Below are 27,801 nucleotides of genomic sequence, written 5' to 3' on the forward strand. Positions count from 1 at the left end.
CTCGCAAAAACTCCAGTTCTGTCCACAACTTGAAATATGTGAACCTTTTAATGATCTGTTAATCTTCATTTCGGAGGGGTTTGTAGGGATGTCACGACTGAAGTTGACTTAGTTTCTACAGTAACCATATCTATAATCCTTTATGGATATCCCATAATTATAAAACTACATTTATTGCCAAGCTAAGAACATCTTTATTTAGTTTATGAAATAAATAAAACCAGAAAAGAGCAAGCAATAAAACAAATGGCATACAATATTTATAAAAAAAATAATTAAAATGCTGCCATAATACAGCCTAAAACATTCAATAAAAGACATCCTGTGTTTCAAAATCATATTTTCAAAATGAATTAGACATTTCCTTCTATGCACTGCCTGTAAGACATAATTTACTAGCTCACTGCTAACTACTGCATCGCCTAAATTAATCAAGTATGTGAGTGCTGGTTTATATTGTGATATTCCTATTAAAAAATAAAGGTTTTAAAAAATGCTGCCTTGGATTAATATATTTACAAAATAATAAAAAGTGCACAGCAGGTTGTATAGATGTCCCATCACAAGGCCCTAGTAGCCTGTCCTTATTACGTTGCCTCATCTTGGGTAATGCCACCATATGATAGACTAAACCAAAGCAAAATTGTGTAGGAATGTATTTGCGGTACAAATTTGGTACGTTAAAAATATATGATTGGATGCCGTCCAAATACTCAATAGAAGAAGGAACTTAAGGCATTACTTTATGGGATTCTTCTCTTGCTCCCCCTGGTTTCTAGTACTAATGAACAGTGCCTTAAGACCTCTTCTTGAATAATGAGGTATAGCCATCGGCAATTGTAAAGGATCTTGATCATCCAAATTATTTAAAATAACTTTAATGTTGTGTAACCAGGGAATCTTAAAGGCATGAGCCAAACCAAGACAATCTTTTAAAATATCTCAAGTAAAAGAAGTTACTGGATCAGACCATACTGCGCGCCAAAGAAGGGTTGGCTTGATATATAAAATATTCTTCATATTAGAAATGCCTCATCATGAGTAGCACCTACAAAGGTCGATTTTGGAAGGGCACTCAGACGTCTAAGAAACTTGTTCTCGTGCCTTTTGGAAATCAAATTACTACCTTGACCACATAGACCTACCCCATATAATGCCCCACCAATACACTTGTATTATATATGGGTAGTATTCCTCTTCTAGGTGTATATCCCATTTTCGTGTCAAATCTAAAAATCCCCTCAGTTGATCTTGCTAGGTTAGTATTAATGTGTCCTCCATGCTTGCTCAATGTACATTTATCAGAGAACAGAATACCCAAGTATGAAAATGTTGAGGTTCTCATTATGTGCACACCTTTCATATGATGTGACCATGTCATAAATCTTCCCTTTCCACAGATCGTGGTGAAACATTTCTTCAGGTTAACCTTTAAATCCTTCCTCTCCATGCATGCAGTAAAAGCATTAATTAGATGCTGTAAACTATTCACTGTTTGTGAAAGCAGAATAGCATTTTCTACATATAGCAGAATAGGTACCTTTCATGAACCTACTCTTGGGCAGTCAGAGGTGAGTGTCTGAGGTTCTGCATCCATCTCATTAATGTAGCAGGAAAAAAGGGTGGGCACCAGTACACATTCTTGCCTTATGCCTCTCTTTATCCATAACGCCAATGTACATTCTCCTCTGGGGCTATATTGATTCCTTGCAGGCAAATGTGTGCACATCCTAGTTAACAAGATAACTAGCCCTTTGGAGATCCTTCTGTTCACAGAATGTGCCACAACTTATCATAAAGCCACTACTCAAGTCCATAAAGCACAATTGAAGACATCCAGCTTTTGCCCTCGTATATTTTCCAAATAACAACTTACGGTTTAATGCTTGTTTGACTATGTCCAAGCCCTTTGTAAACCCAAACTGGGGTTTTGTTTGGATAGCATGTTCTTCTGCTCGAAGTTCCATCCTTTCTAAAATGACCCAGCCTATCAACTTGGCTGAAGAATTCAAGAGGGATATTGGGCCATACCATGATGGGCTTTGTTGCCCATACTAAAGACTTGAATACTAACTGTATCTGACCATTTAGGCAGGAAGAAGCCTGCTCCTGTTGGATTAAGAACAATTATAAGAAAAAGGGCTCAGAGGTTAATTCGTTTTTGCGTAAACATCCACCAGACCACCCTAGGGACCTGCAGCCTTTTCTTTACAGATGTTATCTAAAGCTGAAATACATTCTTTCAATGTAAAGATAACCCTTGTTTCTAAATATGGCAGACCGTTCCTAGGTAAGTGGATTCCTACTTTTGGAGGATTAAATAGCAGTGTAAAATGATTGATACAATCTTGGGGTTAGGTCAAAGAGTCTAATTAGGGTTACACGTTATCTCCTAAGAAAGGAGTATTTATGATTTTCCAAAACAAAGATATGTCATTAGTTTTGGCGGCTTCCAAGAGGTTGGCCCAGGCTTCTTTCTGAAGTTGTTTTTTCCTAAGGGCTAAACATTAATTATATCTTGCCCTTCAATTGTGTATTTTTACTCTATCCCTAAGTTTTGTATGAAGGGCAATTTTCATATTCCTGTAGGAAGTTGTACAAGCCTTGTTGAACCATCCCTTAACAGTTTGTTTTACATCAAAGCCTGGCTTTACTAACAGGGAATACATTACTTCTGAAAAGTTTATAAGTGCTTGTTTTATAGTAGCATATGCTGTCTTGTGGTGTAAGTACTGCATGATATCCTGCTTAACTTTACTTATAATAGAGGCTGTGAACTCATCAGGTTCTACTCCCAACTATGTCACTCTAATCCCTTTTGGTTCCATGTTAAGGGCTCTCCTAATAGGGGGCTGTTGGTGTACGAAAGCTTGTTTTGTTAACATCAAAGACTGTAGTCACTCACAAGGTTGTTTTGGATGTAAAAATCAAAAATGTTTATTAACCGGTTAAAAGAGGTTATATTTGATACATTTTTGACCGAGCCCATCTCCCAATAAATGCTGGATGAGGAGTTGGCATGTGATTACAACTTTCTTCTATAAAATTCAAATTGAATGTAGCCAACATGGTATTCAACTTTTTGACATTCGAGTTGTGCAAGAAATGAATTTGTTAATCACCCTCTCCATCAGCGACTCCACTTACTTCTTTGGGCAGGTAGGGACATACATCGATATGAAAGTCCCCTGCCAAAATTACAAAAGGGTCCTTTGTCCAGGAAGGTATAAAAAGGTCTAGGTGTTTTCCCACGGCTATGAGCACCTCAGCTTGTGTATTATCAAATAAGTTATTATAAAAATGTAGGCACAATAAATCAAGACTGCCTTCTACCACCAAAATTGATCAAAAGAAGGAGCTGTAAATGAATTGGAAATTAACGCAGGAAGTAAAGTCAAAACCAATACAACAAGACCTTCCTTTTATCTTTCTGAAGCAGTTCAAGTAGCTGCAGTGACCACTGAAGTGTGATCCCTGATAAAGGTTGAGTCCCTTAGGCCAGGTTTCCTGGTAAATAATAGCTGTGCTGGTGCTATTCTATTTGTGTCTGCCAATCTATCATAGAGGTTTCCCTGCAATTCCCACTACATTCCATGAAATTATTATAACATCCTTAAGTATTTTATTGTAATCCATATATGAGTGTGCCAGTCTGTTCGGTAAATTGCTAGTGTCTCGGTGTCTACTATTGTTTATTAATCCCTCTTTTTTGTCTGTATGACCTCTTGATACAGTTGGTGAGAGTCAATCTGTATATCCTAGGGATTTCAAGGTGTAAAATGTGTTAGATGTACTCACACCTTTAATTATCTTCATGTGGTTTGGCTTTTCCTTAGATTGCAAATTCTCTTGTTTCTCCACAAAACATTCTGCCTTCTAAAAAATCCCTGGGACACAGCTTCAGTTTTTCCTAAACATGAATTATTGTGCCATTGAGAGGCAAACAGCATTGACAACAATTGGTTAACGAAGCGGGGAGAATGGAAATTAATAACAAAACTATCTCCAGCTGAAGATTTCTTAGATTTACCTACCCCCTGCACTCTCCTCACAATCAAACTTTCATTATATAGTGGCTGGGTAGACAACAAATAAATCAATTTATTTTGGAAGTCCCACATTATTTCCGGTCTAGATGAATTGGGTGAAGGAACACTTTTTAGAATCATATCGGGAATTATATAAGGGATTTGCTTTAGGGGGTAGGTGAAACACATCCTGGGGTCCTAAATATGTGGTTAGGTCCGAGTCAATACAAGATTTGTTGAATGCCTCTGTAGGCTATTTCATTGTGTTTGTATACATAAGTGATTGAATTGACCCTCTCCTATTTGTTTCTATGTCTTCCCTGTAATACAAAAATGTTTGAGTGCTTCATTGTCATGGTGGCTTTTTCTGAAAAGTTGAGCATTAGATTTCCCTCTCCGGATCAGAGTCTCCTGAGTTTTAGCGACACAATCAAGCCCGATGGGGACAGTCGGTAAAGTCCTAGTCAGGTACAATGTCTTATTTAACAATATCTCAAAATCCTCAAGTTTGCTCCTCATGAGGTTTAAGGTCGATTTCACAAAGTGCTCCAACAAGCCAAATTCATCAGATAGACACTTAACAAATAAATCAAAGTCAGTCCCCTTGATTTCTTTTTGGCTCGATATTTCCTGCTTATCCCTAATCTGTAGCTGCCCCATGTAGATTCAGGGTCATAGAGGGATATTTTAGAACGTGTAGCTCTTGTTTGAGTCTCTTCTTTTTATAAGGAGGCAAGCTTTCCTCTATAGGTTGATAAGTGCTGATGGCACTTAGTAAGGAATTCAAAACACGAGTTACCCATTGGTAACTTGAGCATTAAGTCAGGCAAAGTCTGCCGACATTACACTCTGACCTTCAGGGGTTTCCGAGAAGGGGTTCAGCAAAGCCTCTTTCACTGCCTGCTAGGTTACCACAGGCCTTTCCTCTTCTTTAACTATTTCATTCTTTATTAAGCCCATTGCTAAAGAGAGTACATTAGCAATTGAATTGGAAGAAAAATTGTCCTTACCAGAATGTCTAAGCATTATTTCCCTTCTGCTCATAGATTAGAGGATTTTCATGAGAATACCTGTTATCAGGAGCTCTTTTTCGGAGAAATGGCTGCAGATGGCCTCGGAAAGGCTCAAAAGGGCACTTCTTGGCCTGGTCTTTGCCCCGGCACAGCCCGGGTGTGCACCTGCACACATCTCGCACATCAGGGTAGCGCAATGGAATATAAAGTTTCCTCTCCTCCTTCAAAAGCCCTTGGGACTGTAGGCTTCTACTGATGTGAGTGGTCACACAAAGAGCTCATGCTACAGAGCATGTCCCTTGCAGCGGGAGTGTGATGGAAAATATAGAGACTCCCTCCTCTCCTTGAGCAAAAGCCTTTGGGATTGTGGGCTTTGCTATCCTCGTGTCAGTGGCTACACAACGGCCTCCCACAACAGCAATGCATCCAACAAAAGCTATTGGGATTTTGGACTTTAGAGTCTTGGTGCCAGTGGCCACACAGAGAGCTCCCGGTACAGCAATGCGTACATTTACTGTCAATATGGAATATTGGACTGTCTCAAGATAATCAGGGAATCATGAAAGTACAATAAACTAAAAGAAAAGACTGAAGCCCCTACTTTGTTTTTTTAGAATCTCCCTGCAATTTGTGCTGTTGAGTAGTGATAACAAACAGAAAGAGGGCTGAAGGAAATACACATGTTTCCAGTTCATCAACTTTAGCTACACAGTCCTTGGCAGTTGAATGTGAGTCAAAATAGCTTGGAAAAAATCACACTGCATTGTAGGAACGTTGCTACACCATGAGCCCCACTGCTTTGCACGGTTCACCGAAAGCATTCAATCAATTTACCAGTTGGCATTTCAAAGCTGTTTTATTTTTTTTTATTTTTTTTATTTCAAAGTATTTTATTAAATTTTATACATACAGTTATCATCGCTTTACTATTATAGGGTAAAAACCCAAACTGGCTGTCCTTGCCAAGGATACAGGTAAATAGTATACCTGTTTGGCTGTCCGCCTTTCCACTGTCTTGCTAGAAGAATACAAGTGGATGAAAAGGAAAAGAAAGAGAATAGAAGAGAGAAGGGAGAAAATAGTGTACAAGAAGATTACTTTTGTTCTGGCCCTGTGGGGAAATGCTTTGTGGGTGACGTACCTCAGAGGCGCAGACAGTACGGCCCTGCGGAACTCAACCTGTAGTCCAGCAACCAGGGGAATGTGGGCATCAATGGATAAGTACCTGGACCCCTACGAACCCCTGTGAACTCCGCTGTTTTCGTTTTTTCTTATACTGAGCTTCCTGTATTTGTATGTGAGGCACATTGTAAAAGGTTGCTGTTGTTTTTATGTTCCTGAAGAGAATATTTGAAAAGTAAAAATGGGAAATTTGGTATTCCAATGTTATTAGAAACTAGGGGCTGGTCCCAACTAACTCATCCTTGATTGGCCTGCTTGCTCAAGCAGTCATAATTCTTGGAATGACAAATGTTTTTTGATCTAGCTATCCCTTTGCTCCATCTTACCGAACTGGGTTGCACCTCAGTTCATGGAGTTCATCGGCCTTAGGCCAACTAACAAATAGTTGCTACACTCTATGCCACCATACAACACTCTGGTACACTCTATGCTCCTACATTCTACTCTATTAAATGAAAATGTTTCTACTCACTAACCACACAACTATAACTTGTTCCATCTCCTTGCACTACTTTCATATTATATCCCTATCCCATTTAAGGTATAACTGTAACTTTAATAGTTCTTACGTTTGTGTAGTTTAAGTTTGGTTTGTATAGAAAGTAGCGTAGAGTACATTAAAGGTTTATAGAGTTGAGTGCCATGTCATGTAGTAGAGTGCATGGAGTGGAGTATAGTAGAGTGGCGTAGCATACAATGTAGTAAAGTGCCACAATGTAGCAAGTGTCTTAGAGTGGAGTGGAGTGTCATACAGTGTAGTGGTGTGGCTTGTTGTCGTTGAGTGCAGGAAACTGTTGTGGAGTGTCATAGAGTGGAGCACAGTCTTGTAGAGTAGAGTGACATACTGTGGGGTCAGGTCAGCAGGCATAGAGTTGTGTACAGTTGAGTGGCAGAGAGTGGAACTGAGTGAAGAAAAGTAGCGTAGTGTGTCATAAAGAACAGTTGAGTAAATTGGGTGAAGTGGCATAGAAGGAGTTGCATAAATTGTGTCAGAGAGTTTCGTACAGTGGCATAGACTGTACTTGTGTGTTGTACAGTGAAATAGACTGTAATACGGTGTTGTACAGTGGAGTGACAAAGAGTGTATTAGAGTGCCATGGAGTGTCATAAATGGGAGTACTTTGTTGTAGAGCAGAGTAGACTGCAGTGCCATACACTGAAGTGGCATGCGGTGCAGTGCCGAACATTGTTGTGTTCTTTAGTGCCGTATCATGGAGCATTGTGGCATAACGTTTCATAGGGCAGAGTGTTGTGGCATACAGTGTTGTGGAGTGGCTTAAAGTATAGTGGACTGTCGTTTGATGGAGTGGAGTGGTGTGTCGTATTTTGAAGTGAAGTGGTTTGTCGTATAGTGTCATACAGTGGAGTGGAGTTCTGTGTTGTGTCAGAGAGTCTAGTATAAAGAGAAGTAGTGTGAAAATGGCTGAATAGATGTACATAAAAAGTTTCAGCAATGTAGAAAATGGTGTGCAGAGTAACGCAAGATAGCTACTTGTGCTGCCTTGCATTTCTCCAGATTTACCAAGCAACCTAGAGCGATGCATGGTGACCTTGAGTTACTTGGTAAATCTGACTTAATTATCGTGTTGTCTTTGCAACACCATGCGTTGAAGCAAGGGTAACGCACTATAATGATAAATGTGTCCCTTTGTGATATGGTGTACCACGATATACTGCAGTAACTTTGCTGTATACTGTGGTACATGCTGATGGCAAGGCAGTCTATAGTTGGCTAATGACTGCCTTTACAAAATGAAAAGAAAGGCATATTTGTTTTTTACTATGCTTAGCTATGTTCTGGGTTAGGGCCTAAAATGTATGCAAGTGGTAGGTTTTATTGTTGTTCCTTATATGACCATTGATTTAAGTTTTAATAGGTTAGGGAAATTTAATGATAATTCCCTCTATATATTTTTTTTAAAAATTACGAAGTACTGCGCCTAGGAAGTACTATGTTTTTTTCACAAATGTACATTTGTAAAAATAAATTAGGTAGAGTTGTAATTTCTCTGTATTTCAACAGTACTCCGTACACTTTTTTATAAAGAATTAAACGTGTATAAATACACTTTAGTGGGGCTAAACATAAAATGTATGGACTTGTATGGCTTCCCTCGCAGACCCGCGGACTGCTACCTTCCTGGGGCTAAACTAAAAATGAAAGGTGGGAGGGCCCATACAGCCTCTGCCACAGGCCCAGGGACTGCCACCTCCCGGAGCTAAACATAAAATTAATGCGGGGGGACCTGTACGGAATCCACCGCAACCCTGGGGTTAAATATAAAATGAATCCAGGGGGCCGTGCAGCCTCCACTGCAGGCCCTGTGACCACCACCTCCCTGAGGCTAGACATAAAACGAATGCAGAAGGGGTCCATATAGCCACCCCCCCACAGCCCCGGGGGGCTCCACTACCTCAGGGCTAAACATAACATGAATGGGGGTGGCTTGTGTGGTCCCCTCTTGCAGCCCCGGGAACCGTCACCTCCCAGGGCAATTCATTCAAACTAAGAAGGGCTGAGCCCCACCTCCCCAGGGCTAACTCCTACAATGAAGCGGGCTGCTCAACTCCCTTGTGGCGCCCTGGGTGGCCTTGGGGACTGCCATCCCCCAGGGCCGGCTACTGCTACCTACTGAGGTGCCCTCCCTCTGGAGGTAGCTCTTTGCTTTTGCTTGGTTGAAGCTGACAACTCTCATCAACTGCAGGCCAGAGCTGTCAAACAGCTCCGGCGTGCAGAAAGCGAGTTTTTATCTGTTTGCCTGCACGCAAATATGTGTGAAGGGAAGCAGATGAAAACAATTACCCCGCAAGCAGGGAGCTACTATTTAAATAAAGCAGCTCCCTGCATGTGGGAGGAATGCCGGCTCCCCATGAGGTGGGGAGCTGGCTGGAACCGCAGGGGCCTTGAGGCTCCCTCCACTGGCCCATTGCACACTGGGTGCTCTGGGGGCACCCAGGAGACATGGCCGGGCCCTAGGGGATGGGGTTCCAGGGCTGAGATCGTCCTAGTGAGGTTGGGCTCCGGGGGATGGGGTCCCTGGGCCGAATTCAGGCTGGGGAGGGGGCCTTGGGGGTCCGCCTGCGTGAATAATTATTTTTTAAAGACCTGGGGGTTGGGTCTCTGGGGCCGAAATCGGCCTGGGTAGATGACATACTCTCTTTATGTTGAGAGACTGAGGAGAAGGAATATAAATGAACTCTGAGGTGAATTACCCTATGAAAGCTGAGATGTGCTCACCCTCAACTTCCTCCGGCACACCATAGAGATGCAAATTATCAAACCTCTCCCTGTTTTCTAAATCAGCCATATGCTTTTGTAGCAAAAGTATTTACTTTTTCCTACAAAAGTCATTTGTAGCATATCCAGGTATGAGTGGACCAGCAAATAAAGGCGCAATAGTCAAACATTGAGCAGTAGTTGTATTCATGAAGAAAGTGCTGCAGAATTCCATGATAGAATAAGAAGCGCATTGCTACAAAGACAAAATCGTGACCTGTGTGCTGATTCCCCCATGAAATGGCAATAAGATGCACTATCAAAACAGAAAATAGCCGTGGAGCATAATTAACTCCTAAATTCCCTAACAACAGTGATTGTAAAACAAAAATAACAGATGCCAAGTTAATTTGAAGTGCATAGTCACCTAAAAGCTCCACAATCTGCCAGAGCTTAAGTAAAGGTGGCCATTTTGTTCACCACTTGACACGCATCCCCTCCTCCTAGAGAATTTTCACAAGATTCTTTTCTTCCCCAACATAATACATGTGGCCAGCTCCTCTTGCACTACCAAACCACCAGGCAGGAGGCATCCCTACCCCACCACTGCGATATCAGATACCGAGGGGGCAGCTACATCTCAAATGACTATCCGTTCTATGCTTTGTTCCCGTTTTTTTACCTCATGGAACTCCATAACCCCACAAATACATATATTGTAAAAAGAGTATAATTTAAATATATGAAGACATTTTCTATGACCATTGCAACAGAAACCTATACCTAACATACGTAATTCCTACTGTAAACAATATTTACACAGTGCAACATTTGAATCGCCATTCTATCAACCTTTCTTGTTTTTGCTGGTGTGTAAATGAGTCAATTCCTGGCATAGTCTTTATGAAGCCAGTCGTATATCCATGTGTGTTAGATATTATGTAACGTTGGGATCCAAAATAAAAGGTATCACAACTTGCTTTCAGTTCCCTACACGCTGAATGCCTTGTAGAATCTGAACTTATATGCCTTTTATGTCTGACTCAAACCCATGAAAGTTTCCCACAAGTTTCGATGAGTCAGGCGAGCTCATCCTGGCACGTGTTAAAAAGGCATTGCCTAATTTTGGCAATCTGAAAGAGAGCAAATGGCTATAAAATAAAACAAAAACAAATTAACTTGTAAAACGAAAAAATGTCGGTTTGGGATTACTTGAAATCAATTTACAAGTAAATACCACAGGAAACGACATGCACTTTGTCACACAAACTAAACAAACAGTCTTGAATGCAGCGAGGTGAATTCGTTTCAACTAAGCGTTTTACATTTCCTGAGGATCTGGCGTAGATTTACGTGGGTCACTCGATCGTGCCGCTCTACCAAAAATAGCACACTGACATGGACATTATAGCGGTTCAAGTTAGAAGGTCACGTTCCTAACACAATACTTCATACAGGGCACGTGCCTCCTCTTCAAAGTGCCATGTTTATGGGCATCTGTGCTTGAGGCGGCTGTCACGCCTCCAGTAACCCTATTCGCCTTCCTATTTCGGTAAACCAAGAGTTTTGTTTAGTTTTTCTGAAAAAGAAGGCTTTTCAGACTGTGCCGCTCTTGCAGCCCAAACTTTAAAGAGCTGTCAGGTTATCCAGTTTCACTGATCACTGAAAACTCTAGAGGTCACAAGGGTCAGAGTCAGAGGCACAGCACTGCTCTGCACGTAGAGGGCCATACAGAGAGTAAGCTAGAAATGCACTCTCGCCACAGTATGAAAATCACATAGGTCTACGGATATGATTTATTTTATTATTTCTGGAAATGTACCTATAGCCGAGGTTAATGCGTGTATGTGTTTCCGTGTTGTAGTGTCCTGCTGGATACGTTCTAGTGTCCCAATACATGCACTGTCACCAGCCAGAGGCGCAACTAGAGCCAAATTTCGGGGAGGGGCTAATCTTTAAGCAACATGCAGAATGGAGCTGCAGGGGCTCTTAGAAGGGGTGAAACAACAGCAAGGCTCATTAGCATGCAAATGGTCTTTTAAAGACCTGTGAAGTGCTCGGGTGCGGCTGTGTGTGCGCCCGGGAATCTGTCTCATCCCACGACGTGGGGGGGGGGGTGCTGAAGCCCTTTGAGTCCAATGGGTGTTGCGCGCCAGTCACCAGCCACTCCCCGTGGTTTGGCCTCTACACTCACCCCACACCCACCCATCACAGGTCTCACCAGTCAGGTGACCGTGCCTAGAAAAGGGGTCGGACACACGTGCCCTGTGTCAATCATACAAACAATGTGCCTCTATGTCGTCCTTCTACTTACATGAGGGTCTAGGGAGCAGGATCCTACAATGGGGATAAGTGGGTCTTACCCGACGTGCGAGCTGGCAGCAGTTTTTTAGTATGTCGTGGGGGGGGGGGCAGAGTAACCAGAGTCTAAGGCTCACCCCTGCACATACTGCCAGTATGATACCGAATGATGTAGGGTGAGAAGGGGTCATCCATTGCATACTCCGACGTCCTTCGGTCAGGACCCTGAAGCCGCCTGCATGTTGATGCCCATGCACCTGCAAACTAACCAACCCTGCAGTGTGATGTCAGTAGAAACGGAAGGAAGATCTGGCACCGCGCTCAATGCGCATCTGTGCTGCCAAACCTCCTGCAAGAGGTAAAAAGTCTCCCCCGTTCCGGCAGTGCCCATGTGGGCAGGAGGAAGGACTGCGCTGACCATGAAGTGGGTAACGGGCCCGCAAGTGAGAAGAGCCAGCAGCCCTACAAAAATCGGCCTGGGCACGCTTAAAACAAGTATTTGCAATGCAATAGGTCTCACATTTGCGCAAGTTTAAGCTATTGGCATTGTAAATAACATTGCGTTTTATTTATGTTACAAAAACCAAAAGATAAATAAAAGGCACTGTCAGTTACAAAGCCAATAGCTCAAACTCTCGTAAATGCTAGACCTGTTGCATCGCAAATGCTTGTTTTCTTTGGTGCCATGAGTCAGTGCTACCATTCTACTGACCATTTGTTCACATTTTGTTATGATGGAAGGGTTGAGCGCTGAGTTAACCGCTGTTAAGTGAAAAGCGGCTGTAAAATTCTCTTTTTTTGTGTTCTTGGCAAGTATTCATCTTATTTGTTTTAAAAATGTATTTGAAATTATTTAGACAAAAGTCAAATAATTTACAAGTGATTTCTTCACATGTTTTATGTTTAAATTTCAAAAGGTAAAAATATTAGATTTCGCGGCTTTTTTCTAGGTTTTTTTTTGCTGACAGTGACATAAACATACCGGCCTGGCAGGTGACATTACAGCCAGGTGGTAACCTCAACAGGTGCCCACAACCAGTGGCAGAAATGTAGCACTGAAAGCCTTGATCCTGTGGAAGCAGCACCGCAGCGACCCGTCTCATATTTTTAATGTTGCCCAGTTTTTTCACTGACAAGAAGAGCTTTGCTTATCCCTTGCATCTCTGTGTCTTGCAGGAAGTTGCAGAACCACTTTTGGACCTGAAGGAAGGGATGGATCAGTTGGAGAGCAATAAGACTTTAGGCTACATTCTCTCTACTTTACTCGCCATTGGAAACTTCCTCAATGGGTCGAATGTAAGTTTACATTTCTGACTTATAACTTCTTTCACTCTTTACATACCTGCAAAGGGACACTCAAATTTAAGTCGACCTATAAGAGGAAACATGGGGTGCGAAAGTGTCGATGGAGCATGTTATGTTTGTAACCCTCTGTTTCTTTAGAATGAAATACGGTTATACCCTGCTTCTCATGTGCGTGCATACCACCACAATATATCAACTCACTGATGAATTTTAAATCTCACTGGAGTGAGGGCTTTACTCTCTAGTAATTGTGCATGCTTTTGAATGTACCATTAGTTCACATGCATACATGTTAGTACTGTAGAGGGGTATTATTTTGCTGCATCACTTTATTATTTTAATGTTGAAGTACAAAAAAGGGGAAATATGCGACCCTCTCACCGCTTTCCCCTCAAATAATTAGATCTTAATAAATACAACTCGGCAGTTTATTTTCGCACCTGCCCAGGTCACAATTGAAAGTCTGAGAGTAGCTCCAAATGTCTGCGTGTTTAGCAGGGCCATTTCTAGAGCAAGGCATTACCCGGTTTGGGGGCAAAGATCTGCGCGGCGCAGAAACGCCCTGCTGTACATTACAAGAAATTAACAGAGACATTTTAAGGCAGGGGTAAAGTGGGCTCTGGACCAAGGCCCCAGCCTTTCAGGGGCCCCCCTGATAGAGTCACTTCTGTTCTGCAGAGTCTCTATTTCTGATGACCTTGAATAATTCTGAAACAGATTGTTTCAAAAACCTTTATTCCCTTAATTTATTTTTAATGTAGGTGATGTGTGAGAGTCTAGTACAGGCCTTTTACAGAGAAATGCTGTGTTTGTTTCATGCTACATTAGTTAAAAAACATTTCTTTTAGATCATGAGAAATGGGAGGGTGTCACAGAGGTTATATGCAGTAATATTAGTCAGCTATTGTGTTACAATTGTGCCTGTGCACTGTCAATGACCTGGTCAAAGAGGGCATGAAAGAGCTGAAACTGGATCATAAATTCAAAACTGTTCTCAACAGGGGCCCAAAATACGTTTGGCCTAGGGACCCCAAAATCCTTAAGATATCCTTGAAAATGAAGGCTTTACTTCTCTGTAGTGCGCTCAGACATTGCCCACGTTTGCACCACTGAGTTTGTTGCTCCTCCAGAAATCTTTGTGTGAAGCATGAATTGCAAAACCTCTGGTGTCTATATCATTTTCAATATGTATTAAACGTTGTTAAATGCATTTCACTACCATATCATATTATATCTAAGTTGGGTTGAAAGCTTGTTTACATTCTACAGAAATGCCAGGGCCCAGAAGCAAAAACACGAAGCTGTATTATTTTTCTTACAACAGGCCAAAGCTTTTGAGTTGAGTTACCTCGAAAAGGTTCCTGAGGTGAAGGACACAGTGCATAAGCAGTCTCTTCTGCACCACATCTGCACCATGGTGGTGGAAAAGTATCCAGAGAGCACAGACCTCTATTCTGAAATCGGGGCCATCACTAGGTCAGCCAAGGTATGTAAAACAAAACAACAACAAAAAAGTAAAACGGGCTGTGTGAACTGCAGGCGATAATTTTTCCTACATTATTCTTGTACACAGAATTATGTAGCTCCTCGACAGGGTTACATTGTCATCTTTTTCAATTGACTATAAGTCTTGTGATTCTGGCAAATCCCTTAATCTCCCTGTGTATAAAAACATATATGTGTGAAATGTGATGTTATTATGTAGTTTAAAGGTGTAAGTCACCACTTGATGTACATGCTCTTATTTGCATCTCAATAAATGTGCGCCCAACTATATTCGTTCTGTATAAGTACCAAGCGTGCATAGAGAAATCATCAGCAAGCTCACTGGTCTGTTCATGAGAGCACTACATCTGTAGTTTAGAGTTAGCATGTGTCACCCAAATAAGACGGGCAATCTAGTATGTTTATTATAGATTGACTTTTGTATCGTATAGTAGTACTTGAGGCCTTCTCAGTTTGGGTTTTATTTTAAGGTTTTTGCTGAATATTAGTCAATTTTTTTCGAAAATGTAGCCTTTTACTATTTCTTGTTTCAATATTTAAAACACCTTGGTGGAGAGGGTGAGAAATCCGAGTTTACTCAGTTGTTTGTAATTATCAATTCCTGTATTGCAGTTCAAAAATGAAGTTTGGTTTGATGTGTTTTGTATAGTCCGTTTACTCATTGTGGGCCTAGCTCACAAATTTAAACTTACACTTTTGTGTCAGTTTATGTTTGTGTTGGTATTCACAGACACAGAGTTAATAGTAAATTTACTACTACGAAGACACCGCAGTGAGGGCAGAGAACTTCGCACATTAAAAGGTAGGCATCGATCTAGGGTTTTTGTATCCACAGACACTGGGTTAATAGTATATTTATTGGAAGGAAGTTATAGCTAGAAAAGGTACTAAACTATTGTTAGCTGAAAGAATACCCTTCTATGTCTCAATTGTAGACATATATGAGATAAGCACTCTACAACAACCTGATAAACAAAAATAATTTTTTATATATACTTATTTTGATTAGTTTATTTGAAATATTTTTTCTCTTTTTGTTGACTTATACAAAGTTCATATTAAGATAGACGAATCAATGATACAAAAGTGCATTTGAAAATCAAAAAATAAGTTACATGTGAATAGATTCATACACTATCAGAAACTATATACAAATCCATGCAATAGATTCAAGCGTTGATTCGGGCAGTGCGGCAGATGTCTTACAACGCGCGTTTCGGCACACAGCCTTCATCAGGTAGCCGTCCACTACTCATAATAAAGATGGCAGACAGGGATATACTGTGGTTTCAGCTCAGTTGGCATGTCAAAATGCATGTAATAGGGTTCACTGCAAATGCATGAGGATTTTATTAATAGGATCGATTTCGAGGTGTCTGTTCTTGTATTCGTTTTGTAAAAACAAACAGGCCCATATATGTATAGTATCGATGAAAAAATATATAGGAAACTCCTCAAGTGGGAGTTCTAGATGAATGGCAAAGCCAGCTTCTCGGATTCGTAAAGAAGGGAAAGGGCGGTTGATTCAGAGTGTTCGGGAATCTTAACCTGACTCGTAAACGATTAAATCTTTACTGCTTGATAGTAACCGCCAATTGTTACACGTTTTAACCAGGAGGCTGCCGCTATGGTCTGCTTTAGTGATGTTTCCCTTGGTCAAGAAACGATGCGAACAACCTTCCGTCTGGAAAGTACTGGCTCCAAGTGGGCTCTGTGGAAACCGATGTTAATAGTATATTTATGACTGCAGAGACTCCACAGGCAATGTGGAGAACTCTGCACAGAAAAAGATGGGTGTCTTTTTATGTGTGGAGTACTCTGCTCTGACTGCGGAGTCTCTGTATGTTTGTGAATACCAAAACAAACGTAAACTTACACCAAAGTGTACTTTACCTTTGTGAAATAGGCCCTTAGTCTTGACGAACTTAGTGAGCAGTACTTCTTGATATTGTTGGGTGCTGAGTATTTGATTACTTCTGTATATTATACTTTGGTGATGCAATGAGATCGAGGGTAAGCAAGCTCGTATTATCCCCTCAAGGAATCTTGACCTAGCTAGCAAAATGTTTACTTGGATTTTACTGGTTTGGATATTAGTGACATTAAATAAATGAACATCTGCAAAGAATTAACATCTGCATAGCTTTTAGCTAATGTATCATGTTGTGAAGTCGCTGAAGTTAGTCCTGCTATATTCATTGTTTCGTCTGCTATGATTCCAGTGGGATAACATTTGATTGGTAGATAGTTGAATACATTTAGCTCCATCTTAAGACATCCAATCTCTCTATTGTTAAATGGCTCACGTAGTAAAATAAGTTGGTCCGATTCTGAAAGAAGGGGCATTTACTGAAGTATCACGTATGGATTAGGATTGAGACAGGATGGCTTTTTATCTATTCATCGGTTCATGAGATATTGATGGTTCGGCAGGGATTCTCATGAATCCAAAACAAACTGATGGGTTGAATACTTACAAAAAGTCCAACCACTGGCAATCGCTTGAGGTAGGTTTCCAACCCAACTTTTTCCTCCACTGTGCCACTCTGGGTAAGGGCCCGCCTTATGCAAATCAGTAATGACCCTGCTGACCTGGGAACAGTCCATCCTGAAATGGCAGAATAGGACCCCTCCATGAGGTACTTGGAGGAACTGTGTCATAACATAGTTAAGCTTTTAGTAGCCATACTCTTAATGTTTTTTCATATTTAGCACAACCAAATTTGAATACTTATCCAAAATATATTTCTGAGAAAATCTAATATGAATAAAAATGAAATATCTGTGGGTTGCAATGCTGGATGGAAGGCAGTGACTTTATGGCATACATGTAACCCAATTATATAATTAGAAGTCAGAAATATTTCTTCACATATATAAAGCAGGCATTTAAAAATAAATATCTGCCAGTTCCTTCTTACTACATTTAAAATTATATGACAAAGAAGGTTTGCCGAGTCCAATCCACAGAAAACTGCAACGTTTGTTTAATAATGTAGCTGCAGGTACACTCTCCTGACGCGTTTCGGCGACTGCCTTAATCATAGGAATGGAGGTAACAGGAGACAGGTGCCTAATAACAATGTCCTCACGTGACCATGAAGCTCAGTGCATACAAGTCCCATAATGCAGCAATAGTTCAGATCCACTGAAGCAACATGAATTTTGCACTAAAGCTGAATGAATTATTTTTTAGATTGTGGTGAAAAATACGCTACTGAGCAACATTTGAGAGGACAGCACAAAACTGAGTTTCCTAATGCAAATATCGCTGCATTATGGGACTTGTATGCACTGAGCTTTTTAGTTTTAACATTCCTGGGTTACACAAGGAGCAAGTTCTCATACGTTATTGATTAGTGGGTATAGATAACTTAAACTAGCAGATACTGTTAAAAGAGAAAGAGTTTTAGGTCTCTTTTGAAGGACTCACAGGAGTAGTTGATCCTAATAGCAATAGATCTTGCAACCATTTTCTCCAAATCTCACACCATGAAGATCGGTACCCAGAAGGCTTCTGGTTGTAAGTTCTTCTGCAGGAGGGTAGAACTTACCAAAGTTTCAACGTTTCCCTATTTGGGAGTGTTGTTTGACGACAGAGGGTCATCGGTCATTCAAAGAGCACATAAAAAGAACGCCCTGGCAAGGGCAGTGTTGGGAACCATGAACTTCACAAAGAGATTAGGGGCTAAGCCTGTATCCGCCCTAATAAAGGTTTATTGAGATAAATGCATCCCCATGGCCACTTAAGGATGTTATATGTGGGGGTACATGGATGTAAGAGACGTGAAGGTGGTGGGGAACACATTTTTGCACAGACTCCATGCTATCTCTCCCCCCCCCCCGCCTTCATGATGCATGAGGAGCATGGTCTGGGTTACATTTTAGATCTTAACACAGTCGCACCGATAATGTGCTGGCTGAGAATTTGGTCAAGCCCAGCTCCCACCTTAAATCAACTTGTATTAGCAGACTGCATTGCACTTGAAGGAGCTTTGCGTATCCCCTGGTTAAGGTATGTCATGGAGCAGCTGAGGAGGCTAGACTGTCCTGATTTGTTTATGAACCACAGGCTATTACACCCTAGTGACGTGAGGAACATCAAACATTAGTTTCTGGCTAGACAGTTGGGGAAAAGGGAGGGTACATAACTTTCCAAGCCCTTAGTGAGAAAATATGTTATACCGAGCTTAAGCTATGCAGGTGCAGCCTTATTTGTCACTTGTTAACAACTTTCACCATTGTTTCCTGTTAACCAAATTTAGATTCTACTTCATACACTGGTTATTAGCCTTTTCAAAAGGCTTTCTGAAGTCAAGTGCCTTAAAGCCATGCCCATGTGACCATTTCTAAGAGCAAGACACTGCACTTGAAATTTGTCTGCGAATTCTATAGCACCTTGCGGAAAAAAATAATGTCTCCACTGCTAAGAAATGGTCAATTTGTCCAAGTAAGGCCTGCACTATTGTATCTACAAATGCTTTTCTCCCCCATAGTTTGCTTTGGGGCCACATGTTTCTTATCAGGAGCCCTAATACTCAGGAAGTAGCGGTTCAAGGATCAGTAAGACAGAAATTGATTTGAGCTTTATGGATAATATCAGTGTTCATTGTATGTTGGTATATTTTACGGTCTGAATCTGATGTCTCTTTATCCTGTATAGACGCACTGATTCACCCGCACTTTATTTGCCAAATTGTTTACCCCTGATTTGTTGTTTTTATTCCGTCTTTTTAACACTGAAGTTTTAATCCACCCTTTTGTATACATGATTTTAGATGTTTTTATTCATGCTATTTGGATTTGCTTAATTATTCATGGTCTAGCTTTATGTATTTGTATGTGTCTTTGGTATATTTGTTTTAATTCACATGCTTTTATGGCCTTCATCCGCCAAATTAAGAATCTTTGATTGACTGATTGAAGTCAGGTGGCATATCATGTTTTGGGAGAATTGTCAGATATCGTTTGCTTAATAATTCTGTTTTTGTTTTTAAAAAATAGGGGTTTTCTGTCACAGATAGTTGATACTTTTAATGTAGTGGGGGCTTTCCGAGATTATCAGAAATGTGAGTTAGGTACTTGGCTGAGCCCTCATGTGAAGTCTTATGAATTATACAAGCCAGTTTGCATGTGATTCTTGCCTCATTAACTATGGTCGGAATAGGCAATATGTCATCAGATCATCTCGCTTGGATGACTAAGTGGGCTACAGAATTAAAGGCTGTCTTCAGAGGGGCTAGATGTATTCTGGGAATGGCAGAAAGTAGTGTGCCTCCATAGTCTAATCTGGAGATGCCTATAGATTGAACTACAGTTTTAAAGTCGTCTTCAGGAATTAGTTACTTGATCCCTCTAAGAGGTCTTATTTGGAATTGAGCACCCTTAGACATTGTGTTAATGTCGGCATGCAGGTTATGGTTTTATCAAGTTTAAAGCCCAAGGATGTTCTGTCTACAATGGATGGTTTACCATAAAGTGGACTTAAAGAGTTCTAACCACGTTTTGACAGGGAAGTTGCAATGCAGCTGGGAGAGTAGAGGAAACTATGGAGCACTATTTGCGATTGAAGATCAATGAGAATTTTTGACAGGTTTGCTATGTCCTCCAGAGGGAATGCTTTTAATTATAACTGATTGTCGTCTGGAGAACTGAAAATAGTTTTTTGAATTTTCCAGAAGGAAATCACCTTTGATTCCCATCGAATCTTCTACGATTCTTATAAGAGATGAGTATTGACTATGGCAAATGCTGAAGAGAAGTCCAGGAGAGAGAGAAAAGAGGCACTTCCATTGTCTATGATGTGCAAAACATCATCCCCTCTTTGTAGTATCAAGTCTTGGTAATGCAGCCATATCTGAAACCTGACTGGTGGTCATCAAGAAGGTTATTTTTCTTTAGGTATTTGTTAAGCTTACTTGCAACACAGCTTTCCAGGAATTTTTCTATGAATGGGAGGTTGGAGATCGGGCTGAAGTTGATGGGGTCAAAGGGATCTGAATCTGGTGTCATAAGAAGAGGTGTGACTTTGAGGCATTCTCCTTAACTGAGGGAATAATTGACTGCTTTAGTGAAGTAAGGAATAAGAAATTGGGGTATATTATTTACCTTATTTGCTGGAATGGGATCAGCAGAGTGAGAAGATGGCCTGATTGCTGAGGTTGTGTTTCTTGGTGCAGATTCAGCTAGCAGTTCAATTAAGGCCCATTCCTCTTTGGATCTGCAAGATAATGTATCCAGCTTGGAATATCTTTTGGAATTCATAGCCTAATTCTGTTTATCTTGTTCGAGAAGAGACTAGTGGTAATATCAGTTTTCTCTGTTATTTAGGAGAGGGCAGATGGGTGGCGGTCTACCTGACAATGACAAAGAACTTCCTGAGTTTCTATTTGTTTGATTTCTCTTCTGGGCAATTCTCCCTTTGTCTCAAAAGGGTGGCATTTATATCATTTTCACTTGAGTCAAAGTTTTTCCAGAGTTTCCTTTGATGGGTTTTTGTGTCAGGTGTTTTCTGTGGCTCTGAGGATTTTCCATTCCTCTAGGAGTTGTTTGTAGTATCACTGAGAAGACAAGTTGTTGTTGAGTTTTTTAGTTTGAGTGGAGCAAGTTCTTTTGCGATTTCTGTCATGATGGTGTTGTAATTCTCTACAAGTCTAGAACTGTCATTATTTTCAGTAAGGACAAAAGCTTTGAGGTTACTTTATAATTTAGAAGGGACTTGTTAACTTATTAAAGTGCCTAACCCATGTCCTACATTTCTTAGTTTGTGCTCATGTGGACATTATGATGCAGACATGGGGGATTGGCACAAGAAAGTGGTCAGACCAGTCAACAGATATCGTGTGTGTCATTCAAATGGCTCATTTTTGCTAATGATGAGGTCAGAGATGGCTTCCTTCATATGGTTAAGGATAAGCAGAATTATTTGATGTCTTTGTTGATTATAAAAAAGTAAGTTGAGTCACTGTCGAGTCCCAGTGTAAGTTGAAGTCTCCCACGAAAATGTTATGAGAGTTGACCATTGACCCTTCAGCTATTAACTCAATAAAATAGTCAACAAAGAGACAATTATTCCAAGGAGGGTGGTACATGATATGGATTCTTGTGGTCTTCTGGTAGGAGCAGCCATGTATAATAAAGACTCTTTTCTTTAAATCCATGTCTCTCAGGTGATACATACAGGAGAGTGTCTCAAACTGCCATGAAGAACTTCAAAGGGCTCATCAGACCTCTGATTGGCCCATCTCAGACTGACACTCACAGTCAGTGCTGACTGATGTCACTGCTGTATTATTGGAGCCATCACCAGTAAGGAGATGTTTGAAGGCTTTGTAAATGCCCCCAGTTTTAAAGTATAGCAGGAATGACCTTTTTAACGTGTCCTTGAACTGCTTATAGTTAGCAGGTTAGCCCAGCACCATGTGACTCTGGGCAATAGCTTGCTTAATCTTCCCAACGGCCCCCAGTGCCGGGACACTTCTCCGGAGGTAGCTGTGCACTTTACAAATGCTGGCATTTATATTTAAATGTATTCTTCCCTCGAATCTTCAATGTGGGCACAGAGAGGCAAGGGTTTCATGCACTGTAGATGATGGCACTGGATGCCACTGTGCATCAGCCTTCTAAGTGGTTGGAGAATTGTGTATGGCTGTGCCACTGGCGCACGGGTTTTAAGTGCCATACTAATAGAACCCAAAACAAACAGTTGCAGGGCCCGCATTTATGTAGGACCCCCTTGTCATCGGTTGTTTTGCCCAACGAACAAGTCTCATAGAGTTTTCAGGTGTACTGCACCAGCAACAGACACATAAGCTCACACGTGGTGTTCTTCATATCCAATCATGCCTGACAGTTATATCACAACAGGTGATACACGTTGTCACTTTGTGTGTCTGGAGGCATTTTGGCAGGTGTGTGTCTTTTAACGTAGCAATGCAGTTTTATTGCAGCAATGTGTTGGATCCTTTCAACCCCAAAGGGGATTTTATGCGATGGGTTTTCTGACCACCAGCTCTTTCTACTACATATTGTAATCGTTTTTACATTCTTCCGATGCACAGTAGCCGATCAGAACATGGGAAATTTTTATTTGTAGTCTTAAATACAAGATAAATTGCAGGAGTGAATCACGAGGGTTCACGTTGAGTGATTTGCACCAATTAATGATTGGCAGCTCAACAGTCACACGAGGGATAGCTTGGAATTTAGTATTACTTTTTAGGAAACTCTTTACTGTTTTGTGTGCCACCTACATTTGTTCACATTTAGTAGTCTTGTATTTGAAATATTTAATGATAGAATGCACGTGCTATTTCGTCTTGCTCACGAGAGTTCACAAATGTTTACGCAGCCGTTTCTTAAGGTGATTGTATGCTCTATGGCTGAAAACAGTAGATATGTTGTCAAATCGACATATGATCTCTACAAATATGCATAAAAGGCATGAATTTCGTGAGGGGGTGGGGTTTTAAAAACGGATTGGTTTGGGAGCAGGAACTTAAATGTGGCTTGCTTTGCATCACTATGATGTCTGCTGCAAGATCATGATAAATACTCATTCATTTGGACACAGCCATTTGGCACCATGGAACCCCTCAGCCTTGCCATGCTCCTGCATATAAATGAACAGTAGAAGAAGAAGAAGCTGTAAGTGGGATCGCATGTCAGCAAACATCATGGGCAAAGGGTCAACCCATCTTAGTCATTGGCTAACTTCTCTGTGTGTGACGGCATTCTGCACTTTCACAAAGAGCCAGTTCACACAGAAATTAGTTTCCTTCAGTGCCAGGGATCCCCATGGCAATATGTGCTTTGAGATAAAAAAAAGTTTTGCTTTTAATCAATGTATTTTTATACATGCATCACCAGCATATTCCTGCCCCATACAGCTGCGCCGCCACCGCTGGATCCTGGATACCGGGGCAAATGGCGGTCCTGTGGCAGTGTGACCGCCACACTCGTAATACTGCGGGTGAACACCTAGTGGAACCCACAGTGGTGGCAGTGGTCGAACTGCCACCGTGAAAACAGCAGTCCTAGGAATTGCGTACTAATAATAAGGCCTTTAGTAAATCTGGCCCTCAAAGTGTGCCTTGTATTCTGATGCCACAAAAATGGTAATCCTTAGATCATTATCCCATTATCACTTCTGCAATCCGATCATTGACTTGGACAATATACCAAATTTCAGATTTATTGGTATTCCTTGTTTTGGTCATTATCATCCTATTACTTATGCCCCAAATCGCTACCTATGAGACAGGAGGATTTTGTACCTAGTTATACTTCTACCTTTGATACACACGGGTAACATGGCCTGTATTCTCATGCTTAATAAGTTGCTTGGTCTGGATGGGCCTGAAGTAGGCATAAAGTAAAGGGACACCAAAGTCTGATGACAAAATGTAGGCTTGGCACAATGCGGATCTCCAGAATGTAATTGTAATATTCCTTATGTCTTCTTCTATGACATGTCTATTATTGTATACCTTTCACCAATATAGGGGCTGATTACGATGCGGTCGGAAACGGCTCCGACCGGCTCCGACCCTTGATCGGAGCCATTCAGACTGCATCCTAATCAACCGGTCGGATTCCTTTCCGACCGACTCATTATGCTGGAGTCAGTCAGATAGGAATGGGACCGGTCATTCTGACTGGCTTCTGACTGGCTTGGAGAGCCTGTCCACCAGTCAGAATGACTTCAGTAATCCCAAGAGCAGATCTTTCGGCCCGAGGGATTACGATGTTGAGTTTAGACAGCCTTTCTGTGTCAGCCCTTCCGACACAGTAAGGTTGTCGGAACTCGACTTTGGGGCACCCCAGCAGGGCCCCCTTTGGTGCACCGCCTGCTGTTGGAGGTCGAGGGGCCACATATGGTGCCCTCCTGTTGACCCCTGCACCGTGTGGCAGGCACCTTGAAGTGCCTGCCACGGGGTGCAGGGAGGAACTGCACTTCGCATTTTTACAATGGGAGCATGCATTCCGTTCGGAATGCATGCTCTCATTGTACAGTATAGGAGTGTGACCGAACAGTGTTCAGTCTTATCCCAGTTAGTCGGTTGGGACCGCTAACTGGCTGTCGGTCGGTCCCTTGACCGAGACGGTGTCTACCGACATCGTAATAGGGCCCATATTGTGCTGATTCTAATGATTCGCTTCTGAACTCTTTTGTGATAGTTTAAAGTATGGTCCTCAGCAAGTGAATGCAGTTAAACAATGGAAACAAAGGGGAATTGTGATCTCACCTGTAACCCATTCAAACAAGCACTGGCAAAACCAATAGGTCTGCATTCGTTACAAGGCTATTGCCTATATAAAATACTTTGATTACAAGCAAAACGTTTTTTCATCTCAAAACAGCACATATTGCCATAGGAATCCCTGGCACTGCAGGAAGCTAATTTCTGTGTGGACTGGCTCCTTGTGAAAGTGCAGAAAGCCGTCATACACAGAGAAGTTATCCAATGACTAAGTTGGCTGGCCCTTTGCCCATGCTGTTTGCTGACATGCGATCTCACTTACTGCCAATAAGCTTCCTGTGTTTTTATGTACATATACTTTATTAACCAGTTTATATTATTTCATTTTTATAAACAGTTGTTTGTTGCCTCCCTGACTATGCGTCGCTGTTTCCTATGGTTCCTCAGCCTCAGGTTAAGAACCACTGCTATAGATTATCCATTGAGTGACACAGGCTAGCTCTGTGGCAATGACAGAAATATCCTTCGGAAGGCCGGAAGCAGCTAAAATCTGCACTCAGCCACCAGTAGGTACTGTGCCATAGGGAATCCTGCTCTTCCCGCTGGGTCCAAGAACCGTTTATTGGAGAGGTATAACAGGACGCTCGATCAGAGTCCTTTTGCCTTATCAGGCATTTGAAAGCGGGAACCTGGGATAGGCATGCATGATAGGAGCTCACAACAATAACCATGTGAAATAGTGTCTTTGTGTTCCTTTCTGTGTGGATGAACACATTTCCAAATTGAGGAATAGGAAATAACTCTGTACAATTCAGCACTTACTCGTGAGAACAATTACCACTCTCCCTAAACGGCAAAGTGCAGTATTTCCACTTTGAGGAACTTTGCAGTTGGATACCTTATGTTTTACATTACAGTGCTTTGTTGAGATATGCTTCAGATTTGTTTGTTAAGTTTTTCTTATCCTCTTTGTATGGTCATTGCTTTAAGACATGACCTGGTGCACATAGCTAAGAACTGCTGTGTTCTTCAGGGAACTGTAAATAAGTATATGCAAACAATTTTCTGGATGAAAGTTTTAAACTACATAAATGTAATGAAGGTTTTTGGAATGACGTACTCGTACTAATTGTCTCCTTGGAAATGTATTAGATATAGATTGTTTTCAGGCATGTTGATTCTGGATCAGTATGAATTTGTCAAGACCTCCTCAGATTATATTTGTGGATTGTGGAGTGAAGTATGCCCTGCCTCCTTGGCATCAGAGTATCCCTCTGTCTTTGCTGAGGATGGCTGTGTCAAAGTGACTTGTCCTGGCGTAGGGCAAACAGACATGTTTGTGGTATTATGGTACGAGGATTACTTAAACATCGCTCCGGAGTCATAAACAATAAGTTCCCTGGGCTTCCTATGTGCTAGAGGCACTAAGCATTGGCAGTCAACTTCAAACAGAAGCCAAATCTGAACTGCAGATGCTTGGCTTTGAGGTAATATTTTCCACTACCATATGAGGTGTTTTACAGTCCTGGAAACAGCTGATCTCACAAGTTGTCTACATTAACTCTTCTTTGGCTGCCATTTGGAGCTTGAGAAAAAGGTAACTATAATCAACCCCAGATGAACAGCCTATTCTTCAGGAGGACTAGTATAATAGCTTTCCTTTAATTTTGGTTTATAAGAGATTACATTTAGTATTCGTATTTTTCACATACAATATCACAAATATCAACACAAAGTATAATTAGCAAGTACTGTAGCAGAATACTCGTATCTCATGAGATTAATCACAATATCACATGATGTGTTATACAATCAGTGAGAATTACAATTTGACTAAACATTTACTTAAACGATGATTAAATAGTTAGATGTATTTAAATTCCTAGAATTCATCAGTAGTCACGTGGTCATGAAATCATCAAAAGATGCTAATATTTGCAACTATTTAAGTTCACCTTCTCTAATTGTACTTAACTTCTTGCATTGAATTAATACATGAACGCCACAATCAAGACACTTTCTGTTTGAGTCTAGGCTATTACTCTATTTGCTTTCAGAATATCAAGTCTGACTATTTGGAAATTGGTCGTATCTTCACTAGACTTGTGGTTATTAGTTCCATAATAACTGTTAGAAATGGGATTTTTGGTGGGTTAGGGCATGAGCCAAAGTTGGGCAAAAACCACCACTCTAGTCAGGATAAGGGAGTTACACTCCTAAAATAACCCCTGCTCACCCCCTTGGTAGCTTGGCACGAACAGTCAGGCTTATCTTAGAGGCAGTGTGTAAAGAGTTTGCACATAACCAACAGTAATACAGTGTAAGCACTACAAAAGGACACCCCACCAGTTTAGAAAAATATCCAATATTTTTTATATACGTAAGGTAAGACCAAAAATGATAAAAGTCCACAATACAGTACTTAAAAATCCTCAGTTATCAAAGTACGCTTGAAAAACAGTTCCTTGATGTCGATTGCTCCGTCCGGGGCTATCACAGCATCGTAAGCAAACAAATCCAAACAGTTCTGGCTGCGGCGTCGTGGACCAGCTACAGTGTCGGAAAGACCCGCAAACAGTACCTTTCAGAAATGCAGGGCGTCAGCGACCTCTCGTTGAGCTTCCGAAAGCATGGCGTCCGCAGGCGTCGGGTCTGGAGGTTGGTGCAGGAGTCATCTGGGCCCTTGAAGTCACACACATTGCAAGTCGAACTGCTCTCTGTTGAGGTCGGGAGCACTGACGTCGGCAGGCGTCGGGTGCTGCGATGTGAAGTGCAGCGGTGTGGCGTGCGGTGCCCTCAGGTCTCAGTGCGAGCGGCTCGGTGGCAGCATCAGATGGCGTAGTCGGTGAGACCAGGGTTGCATTGCGAGGTGAAGGCGGTGCTCGTCACGGTGCTGGTAGGTCACGGTGCAAGCAGCGGCAGCGTCATGGCTGAAGCGTTGTCGTCGGCTGACGAACTTGAGTCAATGGTGCCGGCGTCGGTAGGCCATGGCTACGGTGTGGGATGAGGGCGGTGCTTTGTGTAACTTTTCGAGCGGTGCCCTTGAA

The 27,801-nt window shown here is 41.5% G+C and overlaps 1 protein-coding gene across 8 annotated transcripts in view; it reads left to right on the forward strand.

Moving 5' to 3' along the window:
* FHOD3 (formin homology 2 domain containing 3) overlaps positions 1-27,801 on the forward strand; it is a 1,303,582-nt gene that overhangs the window by 1,206,056 nt on the left and 69,725 nt on the right. For all 8 annotated transcript variants that reach the window (XM_078687715.1, XM_078687716.1, XM_078687717.1 and 5 more), the window contains 2 exons: positions 12,918-13,037; positions 14,371-14,532. In XM_078687715.1, the coding sequence (XP_078543841.1) occupies positions 12,918-13,037; positions 14,371-14,532 (282 nt within the window). The remainder of the gene's footprint in view (positions 1-12,917; positions 13,038-14,370; positions 14,533-27,801) is intronic.

This window comes from Lissotriton helveticus, chromosome 4_1 (assembly GCF_964261635.1).
Source record: "Lissotriton helveticus chromosome 4_1, aLisHel1.1, whole genome shotgun sequence".
Lineage (NCBI taxonomy): Eukaryota > Metazoa > Chordata > Amphibia > Caudata > Salamandridae > Lissotriton > Lissotriton helveticus.